Source organism: Taurulus bubalis (genome assembly GCF_910589615.1).
Source record: "Taurulus bubalis genome assembly, chromosome: 1".
Lineage (NCBI taxonomy): Eukaryota > Metazoa > Chordata > Actinopteri > Perciformes > Cottidae > Taurulus > Taurulus bubalis.
In genome coordinates, this window is record NC_136589.1 from 24,768,496 (window position 1) to 24,783,985 (window position 15,490).

At 42.6% G+C, this 15,490-nt stretch overlaps 1 protein-coding gene across 1 annotated transcript; it reads left to right on the plus strand.

Moving 5' to 3' along the window:
* Positions 1-1,061: 1,061 nt before the first annotated feature.
* nop9 (NOP9 nucleolar protein) lies at positions 1,062-9,396 on the plus strand (the record flags this gene model as incomplete). The annotated part of the gene is made up of 11 exons (XM_079220287.1): positions 1,062-1,302; positions 2,173-2,409; positions 2,519-2,710; positions 3,617-3,724; positions 6,186-6,327; positions 6,435-6,627; positions 6,724-6,864; positions 7,043-7,162; positions 7,314-7,526; positions 8,251-8,356; positions 8,458-9,396. The coding sequence occupies 11 exons, from the start codon at positions 1,062-1,064 to the stop codon at positions 8,610-8,612; spliced, it is 1,848 nt and encodes a 615-aa protein (XP_079076413.1). The 3' UTR covers positions 8,613-9,396.
* Positions 9,397-15,490: the final 6,094 nt, after the last annotated feature.

A 15,490-nucleotide genomic window follows, 5' to 3' on the forward strand; every position in this document is an offset into this window, starting at 1 on the left:
CTGGTGCAATATAAAATACATTTTTAAATACATTGTATTCTGTATATATACTATTGTGGATTCTTTACTGTTTGTATTACTGTTTTACTGTTTATTTATATTTCTTGTTTTATTTTATTTTACTATGTGTCCTCTTGTGTGCACTTTACCTGTCTGCTGCTGTAATCCTGCAATTTCCCCACTGCGGGACTAATAAAGGAATATCTTATCTTATCTTATCTCTTATCTGGCTCACACTCCAGTACAGCAGGTGGCGGTAATGCACCTTTAACGGTAGTCGCCACCCAATAAATGGTAAAGTAAATCGTACGTCATCAATACGCGACAAAACACGCAGTCTTTGGTCGGTGTCCACAGCTCACACGTGAGTTAAACTACATTATGTTGCCTTCCACCAATTCAGTTTGTATCGATTCACAGTTTGTGCATGAATTTAGCTTGAAGTCTCATCCAAATCGCCTCTAACAGTTTGCTGAAGACGTCCACTTATTTTGAAGACGTATCGAGCTACTTAGCTAGCGAGCTAGTTAGTGCCGCAGTTCTCTTGCAGGGAGAGTTAGCATGGACTCCGCTATCGTGAAGTTGTCTGTACAGAAGATGCCAGTCATACATAATATGTCACAACCATAATGACCTGCTTGATGGTTGAATGAATAATAATGCGTCATATTTGAATCTGACTAACCAGTATCATTTCTCTGTCAGGTAAATGTAACGTTAGTACTCCAATGTGTTCCTCTGACGTAGAAGCACAGTCGACTGCAGAGTTCTTCTGTTTTTAGGTGCTCTGGGGGGGCTTTTCTAAGTTAATGAGGGTATAATCCGTTATAATATAATATTTAAATATTCTATTAAATCTGTAACTGTACTTTTTACATTTTAGTAGGATTAATGTCTAGAACCAATCGCGATGAGGACGTGCTGTTTGGCGAATCCAGAGAATGTGGACTTGACCTTCAAATACTAACGACAACTTTGTTGTTGTTCCCTGTTTTAGCTGGACGATCTCACTGAGCATCGTCTCCTCACAAGTCAAACCTGCACGCTGTTAAGCCCAGGCGATGTTGGAGAAAACGGAGGAAAGGAAGCGACAGAACGTCGAAGGAAAGAAGAGGAGACACCCTGGTGAAGATGGAGGAGGAGGAGAGAGGGAGAGGAGAGGAGGTGAAAAAGGAGAGAGGAAGAGGAGGGGAGGTGAAGAAGGAGACGGTGGCCAGAAGCGCCTGGATCCCTTGAGCGTGGGCTATTTCCGCCGAGTCGGGGAAAGACTCGGCGAAGGCTTTAAAGAAAAGGAGGAGAGAGGTGAGAGGATAAACATTATTCCAGGTCATATGAGCAAGAAGAATGTGCATCAGAAAGGTACACAACACTAGTAGATCATCATATTAGAAGAACAATTGGCATTATGTAGTGAAAGGAAAAATCTTGAAATCATGTTGGCTTCTAGAAAATCCAGAAGAAAAAAATATCTGAGTTATTGGCAGGACAAAGCAAGCAATTTGAAAATGCCACCTCAAGGAAATTGTGACTCATGGTTATTCTAACATAAACAAACCAATTGACAAGTATAACTGGCAGATTAATCGACGATGAGAACAATCGTTAGTGGCAGCTCTGCTCTAAATTCACTTGGCATTTCAGAGGAAATAATCTTCTGTCAATAATGCGGTAGCTAAGGGGAAGACATCTGAAGTGGCTTTACAGAAACCATATTGTTGCAGTGCATGAAGGCACGCTTTCTAATTAGTTAACCCCGTAAGTTCCTCTTTGTAACCTGATTACTAATTAAGCAATAAGGTACAAGAGGCAGTACTGTATCATCAATAATGTACTGTTCAAGGGTGTTGTTAGGCCCGACGCGCAGCTGTACAGTACTTTATGGCTGAATAAAGTACACCCCGTGACTCGCTCTCAACCAATCAGAATGCTTGATTTGATCTACCCGTATTATAAAATACATATAAACACACTGTTGCATATTCATGACATCTTGTTGCCCACACATTGGTTTAATATCACTGCTTATTGCATCATTCTACCAGAAATATATCAAGCAGGTTAAGCTGCCTCTTTGGTCCAGTTCCGTTTTATTTTTTGTTGACTCCATCAACTGTCAAAATTACTCATCAACTGATTTATTTTAATTACTCGATATTGTCAATGCTTCCACAGAGATGTTTGTGGAGAACGTTCTGACTGAAGTTAAAGGTAAAGCGGCGGTCGTGGCGATGGACCAGACGGGAAGCATCACCCTGCAGCGGCTGCTCCCGCTCTGCAGTCCTGGCCAGGTGGCGGAGGTGCTGGCCGAGCTGGGCGGCCCCCAGGGGTCCGAGTTTAAGGCGGTTTCCTGCGACCGGTGCGGCGGCCACGTGGTGGAGAGCGCGGCCCGACGCATATCCGAGTGGACTGGTGAGTTTACGTGCGGCGTTTCAGAGCGGTAGACTGCTCATGATTGCACGAAACGCTTTGAAATGAATAAAAGCTCTCACCTGGCTTTGTGGTATTCATTCATGTTTAGAGTCGTCGGCAACAGAAGAAGACGAAAAAGAGAGCTGGGATGCGCTGGAGGCCCAGGTGTTGTCTTTAAGTCAGGTGGTGAGAGACAACATCGCAGAGTTCATCAAACATGTCCATGGCTCACACGTGGTCCGCACACTTCTGCATGTGCTGGCGGGCTGTCTCGGACCCCCCCGCACCGAGTCTCGTCCAGGTACGCGCCCACACAGATTCTCTGCTTCACCTGACTCTGGGGCCCACCTGGAACATTTGTCACTCCTGCTATAATTATAGTTTGTCTTTATTTGAGAGAGAACCCACGAGGGGAAATGTACAGAATGGTAAAGATAAAGCAACATGATGCAACTAAGAAGCATTTCAAGAAGCTGTATAAAACAATTGTGACGATGATTATGTGATAAACATGAATTCCATTATTTAAGTCATAGATCGTTATACGTGTTTACTTCGGCCTCCTTATCAAACCTGAAATATTTCGTTTATTTGGAACTTTCTGTTTAGTAAATCTAACTAACCAACTAAATAAATAAATGCCTAGGTTTTACAACTACATTTCCGATAATTTGCTTTTATGGACGTAAATGGGAAGTATGATGTTGCCATAGAGTCATAAGTCAGTCATAATCCTATATTGGTTTACATTTTGGCAAATTGGCACCATTTAAATGTTTGACCAATAAGGAATGATCAGTTTCTGTTTGTGATGTTCACATAGATGTACAGACGGCTGTCAGTGGATTTCTTTGAGAGTTAAAAACGTGATCATTTTCAGGCAAGTTCTGTAGTTAAAAGGAGTTTCTCTGTGATTTTCTTTAATGTGAATTTATGGACGTTTACACTGTGTTGGTCAAATCAGTCGACCTACCGCGCGACTCTTCGAAAACAAGTGATTTTGTCCTTTTAGTGTAGTCACCTCAGCAGTCCCTGCTTCTTTTTTTACAAGAAAAATAGGAAGAAAATCAAATCAAATGTTGGCTTAGTCAGTCCCAGTTCTTTGAGAGGCTGGCCCAGTGGGAGGGACACACACACACACACACACACACACACAGGCTTGTTGCTTGCATTCACGTTGTCTTGTGTTAATCTTCTTTTTTTCCAGGTGCAAAGGGACGCAACATTGTCCCTCAGCTGACAGACTTCGAGATTCCTGCGTCGTTTTGGTACGAGCTGAAAAGCCTTACGGACACCTTGCTGGACAATGTTAATCGTGAGTCGTCTTTCATCGAACCCAACATGAATCCTCATCCTAGTTGTTGCCAGAATGAAAAAGGCTTTATGATGGTCCACTTCCTTGTGGAGGGAAAATTGCATACTATCTGTATCTAATAATATAATATTTTATATATATATATATATATGCGCGCGCCAACATTAGCTATGAGGGCTTGATGGTGTAAATATGTATAGGACAGCACTTTGCTGCAACATATCACGTGATTACATATGAATACCAGCCCCTATTGTCCTTGATCTCTAAAGAATCAATCACTCCTTGACTTAAAAAAAAAAATAATTATTATTAATTTTTTGCATAAATGTGATCAAGAGTCTGAGTGCACGCGACCGTATTACCACGTGCACACCCGTTCGCGCGTGCACGTATGTGTGGATTGGATATATGTACATATGCCAACATTAGCTGTGATATCACGTGATTACATAACAAAATATTGTCTACTATTGTCTATTTAATGCAATAATCCTCATTTTAGCTTTATGTTAAGATACACTTAAGTGAGAGAGAGAGAGAGAGAGAGAGAGAGAGAGAGAGAGAGAGAGAGAGAGAGAGAGAGAGAGAGAGAGAGAGAGAGAGAGAGAGAGAGAGAGAGAGAGAGAGAGAGAGAGAGAGAGAGAGAGAGAGAGAGAGAGAGAGAGAGAGAGAGAGAGAGAGAGAGAGAGAGAGAGCTCTCTTGTCCCGCATGTCACTGGTTGCCATGGTGGCAGCTTGATTGGCTAATTGGTGGCAGCTGTGACACTGTCACAGAGCGGGAGACTGGACTGTGGATGTAATGAGAAAACAACCTTTCAAACTATTGTATTTGACAGACAACCGTGAATCCCAAATAACAAAATCATGAGAAGCACAAGACTTTTGAGAACATTTCCGTGTACTTAAATATTTGTAAGGATTTATAAATGAGAGCGTAAATTCAGTTTGTAAAGTGCTCACGTTTCCGTCATGAGAGAAAATTGTGGTCCGATTTAGCATGGAGGTTGATGGAACAGTTGGCCGGTCTTCATGTTGCTTTCAGGCTTGCTGACAAAACAGTAAATTTGTTGGATTCCACGACGCATGTGTACCACTAGCACAATATTTCCAACGTTTTCATATATAAATTATGCCTCAAAAGTCAATATTGTGGAGTGAATGGCAAAATACAAATACAAAAAGGTTCGTTAGGACACAGCTCCTCGTGCTCTAGCGATGACATCACAGCTCTAACCTGCCCCATACACACCCATTGTAAACTCTGAAATGGTTCCCACATTTTCCTAAACTTGAACAATAATTACATGAAAACTGTGCTAGCTATCAAAAAATAAACAAATAAACTCCAGACTTTTGTCAACGTTTTAAACTTTAAATCATTTCTCAATGATAAATTATGGCGAGTCACTGTGGGCACAAAGATGTATGTTTTTTTGCTCTCTTCAGTCCGAAACCCCAGTCAAGTGAATGGGACAATTTCTCACCGTTTTTCGCACATTTCGGGAAAATGGCCGGTCGTATCTCTTAGAAAAGTCATAGCACACGATTCCCGATCAGGCCGCACGTTTTGATGTATTTTTTGCGCATGTGCTGGCAACGCTGTGGGAGGAGATACGCGCCAAAGTTTTTGTGGGACTATGATTATTAAGCCCGAGCAATACTATGAAGTGCGCTTTGCTGCAGGGGTCTATGACCCTGCAGCTGAAGCCACACTTAATAAACATCCTCTGGGCAAGAACACGAGCAGCAGAGAAACCTAAGTGGCTGTTAACGGAGCACAGGGTTAAAAGGAAACCCTGTTTTATTCACTGGTATAACGCGGAACACAGAGTCTCTGGAAAACAGCAGAGGAAAGACCACATAGGAGATGCATCTCTTCTAGTATTCCTTTTGTAGTGACGTAGGCCGGCACTGTTCTGTTCTAATGAAAGATGGTATTCTGTTAGGAGGGGGAATGAGAGGAGTGGTATAACTTTGGAAACAAATTTTCTGCTCTTTCTTCGTGATAAAAGCTACAGGAAGCCCTGCTTCTATGTGCTTAGAAAGTATCATCTGTTCAAACATTCCACTACGGTGGGTGGCGGTTACTGACAAACAAAGAAGCGTAGCGATTTGCCCCAGCAAGCAGTCTTGAAGAAGACGGCAAACAAGCTCGTAAACATTGCCTGTGTTGGAATCGCATGCCGACAACCTGTGCACCGCATACTCGATCAGTATGGACGCATGCTGCCGGTCTCACTATGGTCCGGAGAGAAGAATTACATCATGGGGCAGTTGAGTGTGTCCAGTAAGCTTTGTGTATATTTATCATGATATTTGAGAGTTTAAAAATGTGAGAACTATATATCAACACATTTAATGTGGAACTGTGAGCATGATTCCGGCATCAGCCATGGATTCATTAGAGGAGGTCACCTTTTTAAAATGTTCCCCTCTCCCTTTTTTCTCTTTCCTCTAGTAAGTGTGACAGATGCTGTTGCCAGTGCAGTGTTCCAGACCATGTTGACTGTGTGCCACAGAAAGCGGCCAATACTCTGCAAGCAGCTTCTCAAGCGCGCCACGGAGTACCTGACAAGTCGCAGCGCTGCTCCGGGAGTAAGGTACGAGGCGACTCTTGCAGCATTTCCCCTCCCTATGTTGTCCTGGAATGACTCGCTATGACGTGTCCTGTAACTGTTGTTTGTTTTTGTTTCTACCCCCCTTTCAGTCCACTTCTGGTCTTTCTCAAGGACCCAGCCTCCAGTCACCTCATTGAGATAATCATACAGCTGTCCCACAAGTCGCTCCTCCGGGACCTCTACAAGAACCACCTCAAGGGTCAGCTGGTGGACTTAGCCCTCCATTCTATCGCCAACTTCCCTGTACAGAGGCTGACGGCAGCCACGGCCAAATACAAAATGGTTGGTCTTTATGTCTCCATTGTGTCACACGGTGCCGGATTAAAGTCAGGATTTCTTTTTTAACGCAAGGCCGATTTTCTCTCTCTTTCTCCGCAGTTCCTAGGGTTGTTCGACGAGCTGATCCAAGGTATTGAGCCCATCCTGGCCGCGGGTCACATGGGTGTGATTGTCCAACTGGCCGAGAGCTGTGCAGAAAGCGAAGAGAAACAGGAAGACCTGATCCAGTGCCTCCTCCGTGTAAGCGCCAGAGGGTGTCTGCAATTGAGACTAGATTCCTAAATCAATCTGACAGTTCCCTTGTTTTATTCATCTGCCGCTTCATGACTGAAATCATAAAGTGCATAACGACACAATACAGCCACTTATGGTTTTGATTTGTGGGTAATGAAAAGCTTGTTGATGTGTTGCCTCCCAGGCGTTCCACTGCGCCGAGCCCGGCTCCCGACACGTCAGCTGCCTTCCTCTCTTCATGTCCCTGCTCACCTACGAGGTGTATTACCACTCTGACACCACAGAGGGCAACATACAGACGGAGGTAAAGTCTTGATATTTCAGTTTCATATTTAGTGCAAAGCTACACCAAAACGACGGCGCTCCGATAACTGGAACGCTCCCTTGCAGCATATGATATTGAATAGATGTTGCCGATGCGGGGGGTTGCAGCTCTGATTGTTCTTCCTTTCTAGGTACCGCTGACCTCCATGTGTTACCACGGTTCCCGGCTGGTCCAGGCGCTTGCCAAGTTCAAGGAGCGCTCGCTCCTCCTCAGCAGCCTGCGCACTCTGACCCCCGCTGACCTCCTGATGCTGGCTTCTGACCCCTCGGGCAGCCACGTCCTTCAGGCCCTCATCACCACATCTAGCGACAAGGGGCGGGGCAAGATCCTCAAGAGACTGGAGGTAGGACTGCTGGATATCATGAGAATATCTTAGAATAGGAGGCTGGTTAGTGATGTAGCAAGAGGAGAATTTGTTGCTGTTGCCTTGATGCTCATGCTTCTGCAGCAGGGTAAACGGTCTGTGGCTGGGGCCGGTTTTGTCCATTAGGCTCTTCGCAGGCACCTCTTGGCATCAATATCACTGATGCTCTGTAGACGGGTACCAATGATGTTCTTGGCGGGTGTAATCACCCGCTGTAGATCCCTCCCGTTCACATCCAATGCCAGTTTGTAATGTTTCCAGTTGGGCTGCTTCCTAATGCTCCTCTGTAAAAGTTTCTAAAAGAAAGGCAACGGTAGCTTAAATAATCATAAGTTACAACCGAGGTATGCGAAAGAGCACCTCTGAACGTACAACACGTCAATCCCTGAAGCAGATCAGCTTAGATGGTAGATGACTGAATGTGACGTTATCACCATTAAAGTCGGGATCCATCCTGCCTTGTATCAACAGTTTGGGGTGGTAGTGGTGTTACGCCACGACCTACCTTAGTATTGTTGCCGCCATTGATCTACACCAGATTATCTTTCTGCTATGATCAAGACTGGATTCATCATCTTGTATCTGACCTCTTGGTGTCAAAGTGCAAAGAAATAATCATTTCTGTTGACTTTTCAGTTAGAAGTGAAACACTATCAGCGCAGATCGTCACTCGTTCTTGATTGTTTCTCATTTGTCCTCCCAGGGCCAGTATGTTGCCATGGCTTGCTCCAGGTTGGGTAGTCGGGTGCTGGAAGCCATATGGAACGGTGCTTCAGTCAGTCACAGGCAAAGCATCGCACAGGAACTAGGTAATACTTACTTAAAGGAGTGGCTTTTTTAATAAAGTTTTTATATCTGTTTTAAACATTGTTCCTTGTCAATGACTTGACATTCCCGTGTCTCCTTCCAGTGCTGAGTGAAAGCCAGCTGAGGTCAGATCAGTTTGCTCGCCATGTGTGGGCCAAGTTTGCCCTCTACCACTTCATCCACAGAAGAGGCCACTGGCAGGAAATCCAGACCAGCGAGTCCAAGAAGCGGAAGCTCTTTAGTGACATTATTGCATAAAAAAAGAAATATTTATATCATGTTTTTGCTATGTAATTGGATTAAAAAAAAAATGTAATTGGATATAAAGAAGAAAAGAAAAAATATTTGTGTGTGCTATTTTTCTACCTCCTCATAAAGAGCATGGATCCTCGTTAGTTTTGGAATGCCATTATTTCATTACATAATTTTACCTTTTTAAATCTCTGCTGTAAATGAAGAGGAGCTGCTTAACATAAATACCCATAGCAAATAAATAGCACAGAAATTAACATGAACTAGTATATGGGTGATTCTGTGTCAAAAGTGGTTTTAATTTACATTTTAGATTTTATCACATGTAAATGCTATGAGAAAAAAATGCAGAATTTTAAGAATTGCAGTTTTCTGCCCCAGGGAATTTTCCACACACCTTGCTGTGAAATTTTGTTGGGACACAACTAATCCAGGTGATTGAAAGACACAAGCAGATTTTGTATTTTATCATTACGGTCTCTTGAAAATTGCAAAAACATTGCTGAATGGGTGGTTTTGGGAAGACAGAAAGTAGTGAAGTCAAAGTCATGTTACTTTTACAACAAATACTAACTTGTCTTTGATATTTTGGGGATTTACTGTGCTAAAGAATCAGAGAAAATGGCACAAGGAGCCCCACATTTTGTGTGTTGCTTGTGATCCTTGGTCTGCAGTTTTACATCCATGTGAATCAGCATTCACTTTAGAATAAAGCAACCAAGGACATATTCTGTAAACTGAATTTACGCGTCATATCGCCCTGCGTGCAATTACACAAAGTAATTTGTTCAAGACCTAAATGTATATAATTGTTTATCTCCACCCAATATATTTTCTATTACATGGATCAAATTGTTTGACGTGGTGTTATTTCAACGCAAGTCTCCGATTTATTATAGAAAATACAATAAATAGAAAATCTGTTCTGCACAATCCTTCAGAATGTGTACCTGCTGTACTATTGCATGTAAGGAGCAGTGTGGCCACTAGGGAGTGCTAGTGTAATATTTATTCCGTCTGCCTCATTTGCAAACTTTAATTGAGTAAAACACCAGCTCAACTGTGAATCTGAAGTCAGTCTTTTGCCGTTGATATTGCAGAATAGTAACAACAACATCAGAGATTAAACAATATGCTGACAGCATGCATATCGATGGCCAAAGTGCAAAACCTCCTATCTGCACTTTGTTTATTTTTATTTCTGTATTTATTTTCTTTTGTATTATATTGGGTATCCTCAACAAATAGCATTCTGCAGGAAAACAAGTTTTTTTTGTATTCTCAAAAAAGTGAATTTGTCAGATAGGAAGTTTTGCTTTTCGGCATCGATATGTTATATATCTGTAAAAGTAGTTTTAGTGCATGTTAATACAACACATTTTGGGGAAATATATAGCCCTGAAGTGCAGCATGACTCTTTTGTTCCTCTGAACGTTTCCTCATAGTTACTCAACTCAAACTAAATCCAAGCTGCCACAGCGGCGAGGTCCTTTGGTGGCTGGCCTGTGGGAGACGCATTAGCTTAGCAGAGTGTAACATTGATTACATATTGATTTGACGAAAGGAAAAGGCCTTCATGTTGGCAGATGCTTCTCAGCGGAGGAGAAGCAGGATGGCACGTGTTGTCAGTGTGCATACAACAACAAAGCCCAACGTACCCCTGGGTAATAAATAGTCAAATTTGTTCACAGTGTGACGTGATCACACAGACGGCATGCAGTGCTCCATACCGGACATACTGCACAGACACATTATAGAAAACCACCTGTGGTGCAATTGAAGTGCTTTTTATTTTAAGTTCTTTACATTATTTAAACCCATTTTAACATATAGACAATTCAATCCAACACAGTACTATCTTTTAATAATGTCGACAATGTGCTGATTCAAATGTATGGTCCCTTTAAAGCTCCAGGTTGTATTCAGTTGTGGATTTTATTGTCGGATTTTGGTAATAGTTAAAAAATCTCTCCACATAGGTATGTAGTTTAAGTGGAAAGAAATATTCAAAACACGTTTCCATATGTTATAGTGCAATACATATCACCAAGGTACCATCTCAGAACATAGGATGGAATTAAGTATATAAACAGCTACGGAGGAAGTCTGTGCAAAGCAAGGCAGTTACTGGAAAAGGATTCAACAGTTTCAACTTTTACTATCAGGATAGATTTTTATTTTATTTTCAGGTAGTGAGCTTTTGAGATATGCCCACACCTCACTAAGTTATTAAGCTGAATAAAAGATGGTTTGCAGGGATCAAAACCAGTAAAACTGATTACCTTTAGAAACTCCACTTCAAAGTGTCCTGGTGAAGGTGCATACTGTCTCCTCGGGATGCATCCTAATGTTTCTTCTTCCCCGTTCCCTTTTTTTGCAGAATAAGTAAGTGTAAGTGTCGACGATGGATTCAAAGCACATGCTTATTAACGCCCTAATAAGCATCACCATTAGCAAACGATCAAGTCAGGATGAGGTAATGTAATTAGAGCTTTAATTATTTATCGCTCATCAGTGACTCTTCTCATGCACGTGAAGCTTCTTTAAGGTCACAATCAGATTTCTGACACACCGTTTATCACCAGTTGTTTTTTTCTTTCACACTCGTCATCACAATGAAAATTGTTGATGTATGACCCAAACATGTCCGTCCGGGTTCACCCGGTTCTGTTCTGCTGGCATCTGCCAGATGTGTTTCATTTGAGGGTCCTTTGAGCTTTAATCACATAAACTCATAGTGACTTGTTATTCATGAGCGACAGGAATGCACGTGCATACATAATGCATTAACTCCTCTTGAGTGATGCAGTACTTATGCAGTACTTAAGTACTATGCGAGTTATATGCCAGATTCAATTTCAGCCGGGCACAATTAGCTGTAACCTGGGTCACGGTCCATCCAAAGTTCACTCAATCACCTCTAATGTTGGGTAATAGACACTCAAAGGTTGTAAACTGAGATTTCAGACACTTATTCTTTATTGTTATTTTACATCTGTAAAATATGACATGTTGCATTGTGGGATTGTTAGCGGAAAGTAGTGTAAATGCCAAGGACACTTCTTTTTTTTTTACACAATATAGTGCACAACTTTCATATCAGAATTCAGGCCCCCAAACATGAGGGCAGACATTAAATGTAGAGCACTATATGGTAGATAGCAAGAGCAATCACAGCTCCCTGCTAAGAAATAGTCCTGCAAAACTCCAGGTAAAACCAGATCTCCTTTTTCACCTTTAAGCGCTTATGAATAGATTGAAGAAACAAGATACAACCTGTTAATTATTGTGCTTAAGAGGTGCTATTCAATAGAATTGTATTTATGTATTTAAAAAAAAGTCCATTGTACAGAGCCAGGCTTGCTGTTTCCCCCCACTTTGAGCATTTATGCTCAACTAAGTTAGCATCTTCGGCCTCCATCTTCCTATTTAACACACAAAAGTGTCATTGGTATCAAATTGTTCTGCAAGAAAGACATGTTTTCCCCAAACGGTCCAACTATTCCTTTTAATAGCGTTTGAGAGGCGCAGTCATGTGTTGTTTCGGAGGACGCTGAGACAGGAAGTTCTACTTGATGCACATTTATCCAACTCGTTCCCCCGCCACGTCCACGAGAGCCAATGTCGAGACCGATACTCGTCTCGTGACGGCATCCAGTTATAAGTCGCGGTTTACTCTCGCCTTTGCGGAGACGTGGAGAGCACTGCATGAAGCTTTCAGCAGCCCATCATAAGTTTAATTTGTGCCCTCGTTCTCAACCTGCTATTACAACCACTTGGCCTCATCGTTCCCTCACTCCCGCTCCTTTTTGTTGTTTGGTTATTATAGCTCTGCATGTATAATCTGCAGCACGTCAGGAGACAAAGCAGAGAAATAATGACCACACGGCGTCCCCTGGGGTTTCAGCAATGCAGCCTTTAATGTCACCTAATGTCTGGCCTTCACTGCATCCTCCTCCCTATCCCCCCAGATACACTGTTACCTCCTAAATTTGCATCTCATTAGCTATGCACAGTAAACAAATTGTCTTTCTCTGCTGCAAAGTGAGCAGTAAGTTGGACAGCCTTTCACTGGCACACAGTCAGTGTTAGTTTTGTCGGCTTTTTGAGCTCCCTCTGTCTTCCCGGCTCTCGGGAAAGTATTCTTTTACCCGAAGGATCCCAGTAAATGCAGACAGAATGAGTCAGCGACCGAGAGACAAGAGGGAGAGGGAGGGTGTCTTGTCACGATTTGAGAGACTGATAGGGTGTCACAAAAATAAATTGTATCATATTGTCCTCGTTTCCATCTCCGTTTCCGGCAGGCTTTCTGTGCAGCTGTCAAATGTGTGCTATTATCTGACAGTTATCTGACCTGTTTAAGGGTGACACAATCCTTCATGTGTCATCTTCTGTCCCGCCAGACATATTGTATAAAAACCCAGCCTGTCTGAAGTGTTCACCTTATCATAGTTTTACCATATAAACATTCAATTTATGTTGAAACTCAACATAAATGTAGGAGTCATCGTCTCCTTGACAACAGTCTCCAAGCAACCATTGCTCCTCGAAGCATTTCTCCAACCCCGTCTCTTTCTTGCCCGCGCTCTCTCTCTCTCTCTCTCCCCTCAACCCCTCTGCCAGTCTGCCTTCCTCTCAGGAGTCCTCCCATTTGTCCACTCCAGATAGTTACTGTACCAGCATCAGAAGCTCTCTGACGTGATCATATGTGATTGACTGCAGGGAACCGTGCTCCTGCTTTTCAGCCAGAGGCGCTTCTGCACACCAGCTTAAACTAGGGAGGAGCAGAAAGAGGGCAGGCCGACAGATCACGTGCATCATTTGTGTCAAATTTCTGCCCGTTGAACCAAAATGCTCATTTAGTGCGTTGTGTAATACAAAAAGGATTAGCCCAATCCCTACAAGATCAATATCTGTGGTATGCATTGCTTACATATTATACACCTCCTTGACTTAAAGTGGGCAACTGTCGATCCAGAAAACATCTACGCAAAGCTAACTGGTGTAACTTACTTTGCTTTTGGAAATATGTCAGGTAACTGCTGAATTTTTAGCTTCGGACAGTCCTCCCCCCTACCCCCACCCTCAGTATGCACATACTGAGTCAGTTGACACATCTGAACACCACGTTGAGGTTAAGTGGGAAACCTATTGTTGTCACATCTGCAAAGAAGTTGAAACAGTAAGTTTAAAGTATATATAATATATGCTTGAAATACGGACAAATATTAACAGCCATAGCCATGAGTTATGGGAGCATGGTCTAAATAGATAGTGGCAATGGATAAACAGCTGATAAATGGTTAATAGTAATCAGTAAATGGTGTAGTCTTCAGGCCATATTCAATTATTACAGTCCTGCGACAGCCACGTATACCAGATTTCTTTCTTATTTTTGTCAGTTCATCTTTAAGGGGCTGTTAGGAATCGCTGCCATCGAGGACCATGGGGAAAGAATCTGCTGTTTTTTTTACATTTTCACCTTTAAGCAGGTAGCTTGACAGATCTAAAAAAAAAAAGGCATGACTTCTATATATATCTTGAAGTAAGGACAGTTCATATTGCTATGTCTTGGTTCCTGTTCCCCCATGATGCAATCTATTTTCAACCTGAGATTATGTTCCAGCCACAGAGTGCTGACATTACATCTTTTTTTCTGCTCAGTCCTAAATGGACCAACTGTCCAGAGAGACCGTGTCACAGTCTGTCTCGAGGACCTGTGAGTCATCTGATGACCCGTCATGCCATCTCTCAACCTGGTAACGGCTGTAATGAGACATTGAGTTCATAACATTGTTGTATATAAATATATAAAAGACAAGACACTCATTCAGGATGTCAAACACAACTTAATTTATTCTCAGTGGAAAGACAAGTGTGCTTAGTAGACTGTGACAAACGAGTGAGCATGTATCAGTGACGCTGCCTCAAGCTTGACGAGATATCCAAACAACGTTTCCAGAACGTTCCATTTTGGGTCACTTGTGTGGCCAGCCCCCACAGAATTTCCGTTTCAACACGTAATAATGCCAGTAGGTAAAAAGAAAAAAAAAGAAACACATCAAACAGCCACAGGTAGATTAGGTTTTCTCTTGTTTGTCCTCAAGAACATCCCGGTGTTGTGTGACTCAGCTCCTGTTGAAGGAAAAGTTCAGTCCGGTCAATCCCTGCTTACGTCTTATTCCTCAGAGCCACTTTGACCTTTTTTCTTTCGCTCCACATACTTCGGTAAAGGGTTCTTTGTGCTGAGCGCTCACGATGCATTCAGCGGAAATATGGCTTGGGCGCTGATGTGTTATAGCCTTGTATAAAAAAATATTATCACCAAACACTACAAAATCGGTACGGGACACAAACGGTGGATGCAGTGTGAAGATTGTGCCCCCAAAATAAATGCGCAAATGTGCTTTTTTTTTCTTTCATTTTTTTATAAATAAAGGGTCTTGCCTTTGAGATGGCATTGCTAGAGACATTAGCTGGATTGTGCATTAGCTATTGGCCACTGAGGTACAGTCAACCCAGTATCATGTAACTGTAAACCTACAGGGTCACGTCTTACATCGTCTACTCGGCATGCTATAAAACAGGGTTCACAATAGGTACACATTAGATTGCTATCAGTCTCTACATAATCAGTGCGCGCTACTTGGATGTGTGTTTATTTGTGACCCCCCCTCATCCACCCCTCCGCTTCGCCACAGTAAGCATTCAATCAGCATCTTGATGTGACTCTCTCCACTGTCACTGATGTTCTCTCTCCTGCTCTCATTAGGTGATGAGCGCTCGCTGATTCACCCGAGCTGGAGGCAGCAAATCAAGCTCACCTCCTTGTCTGTGTCTCTGTTTATCTGTCCAACCCTGGCCTCCTTCTTTCTCAAAGTTGG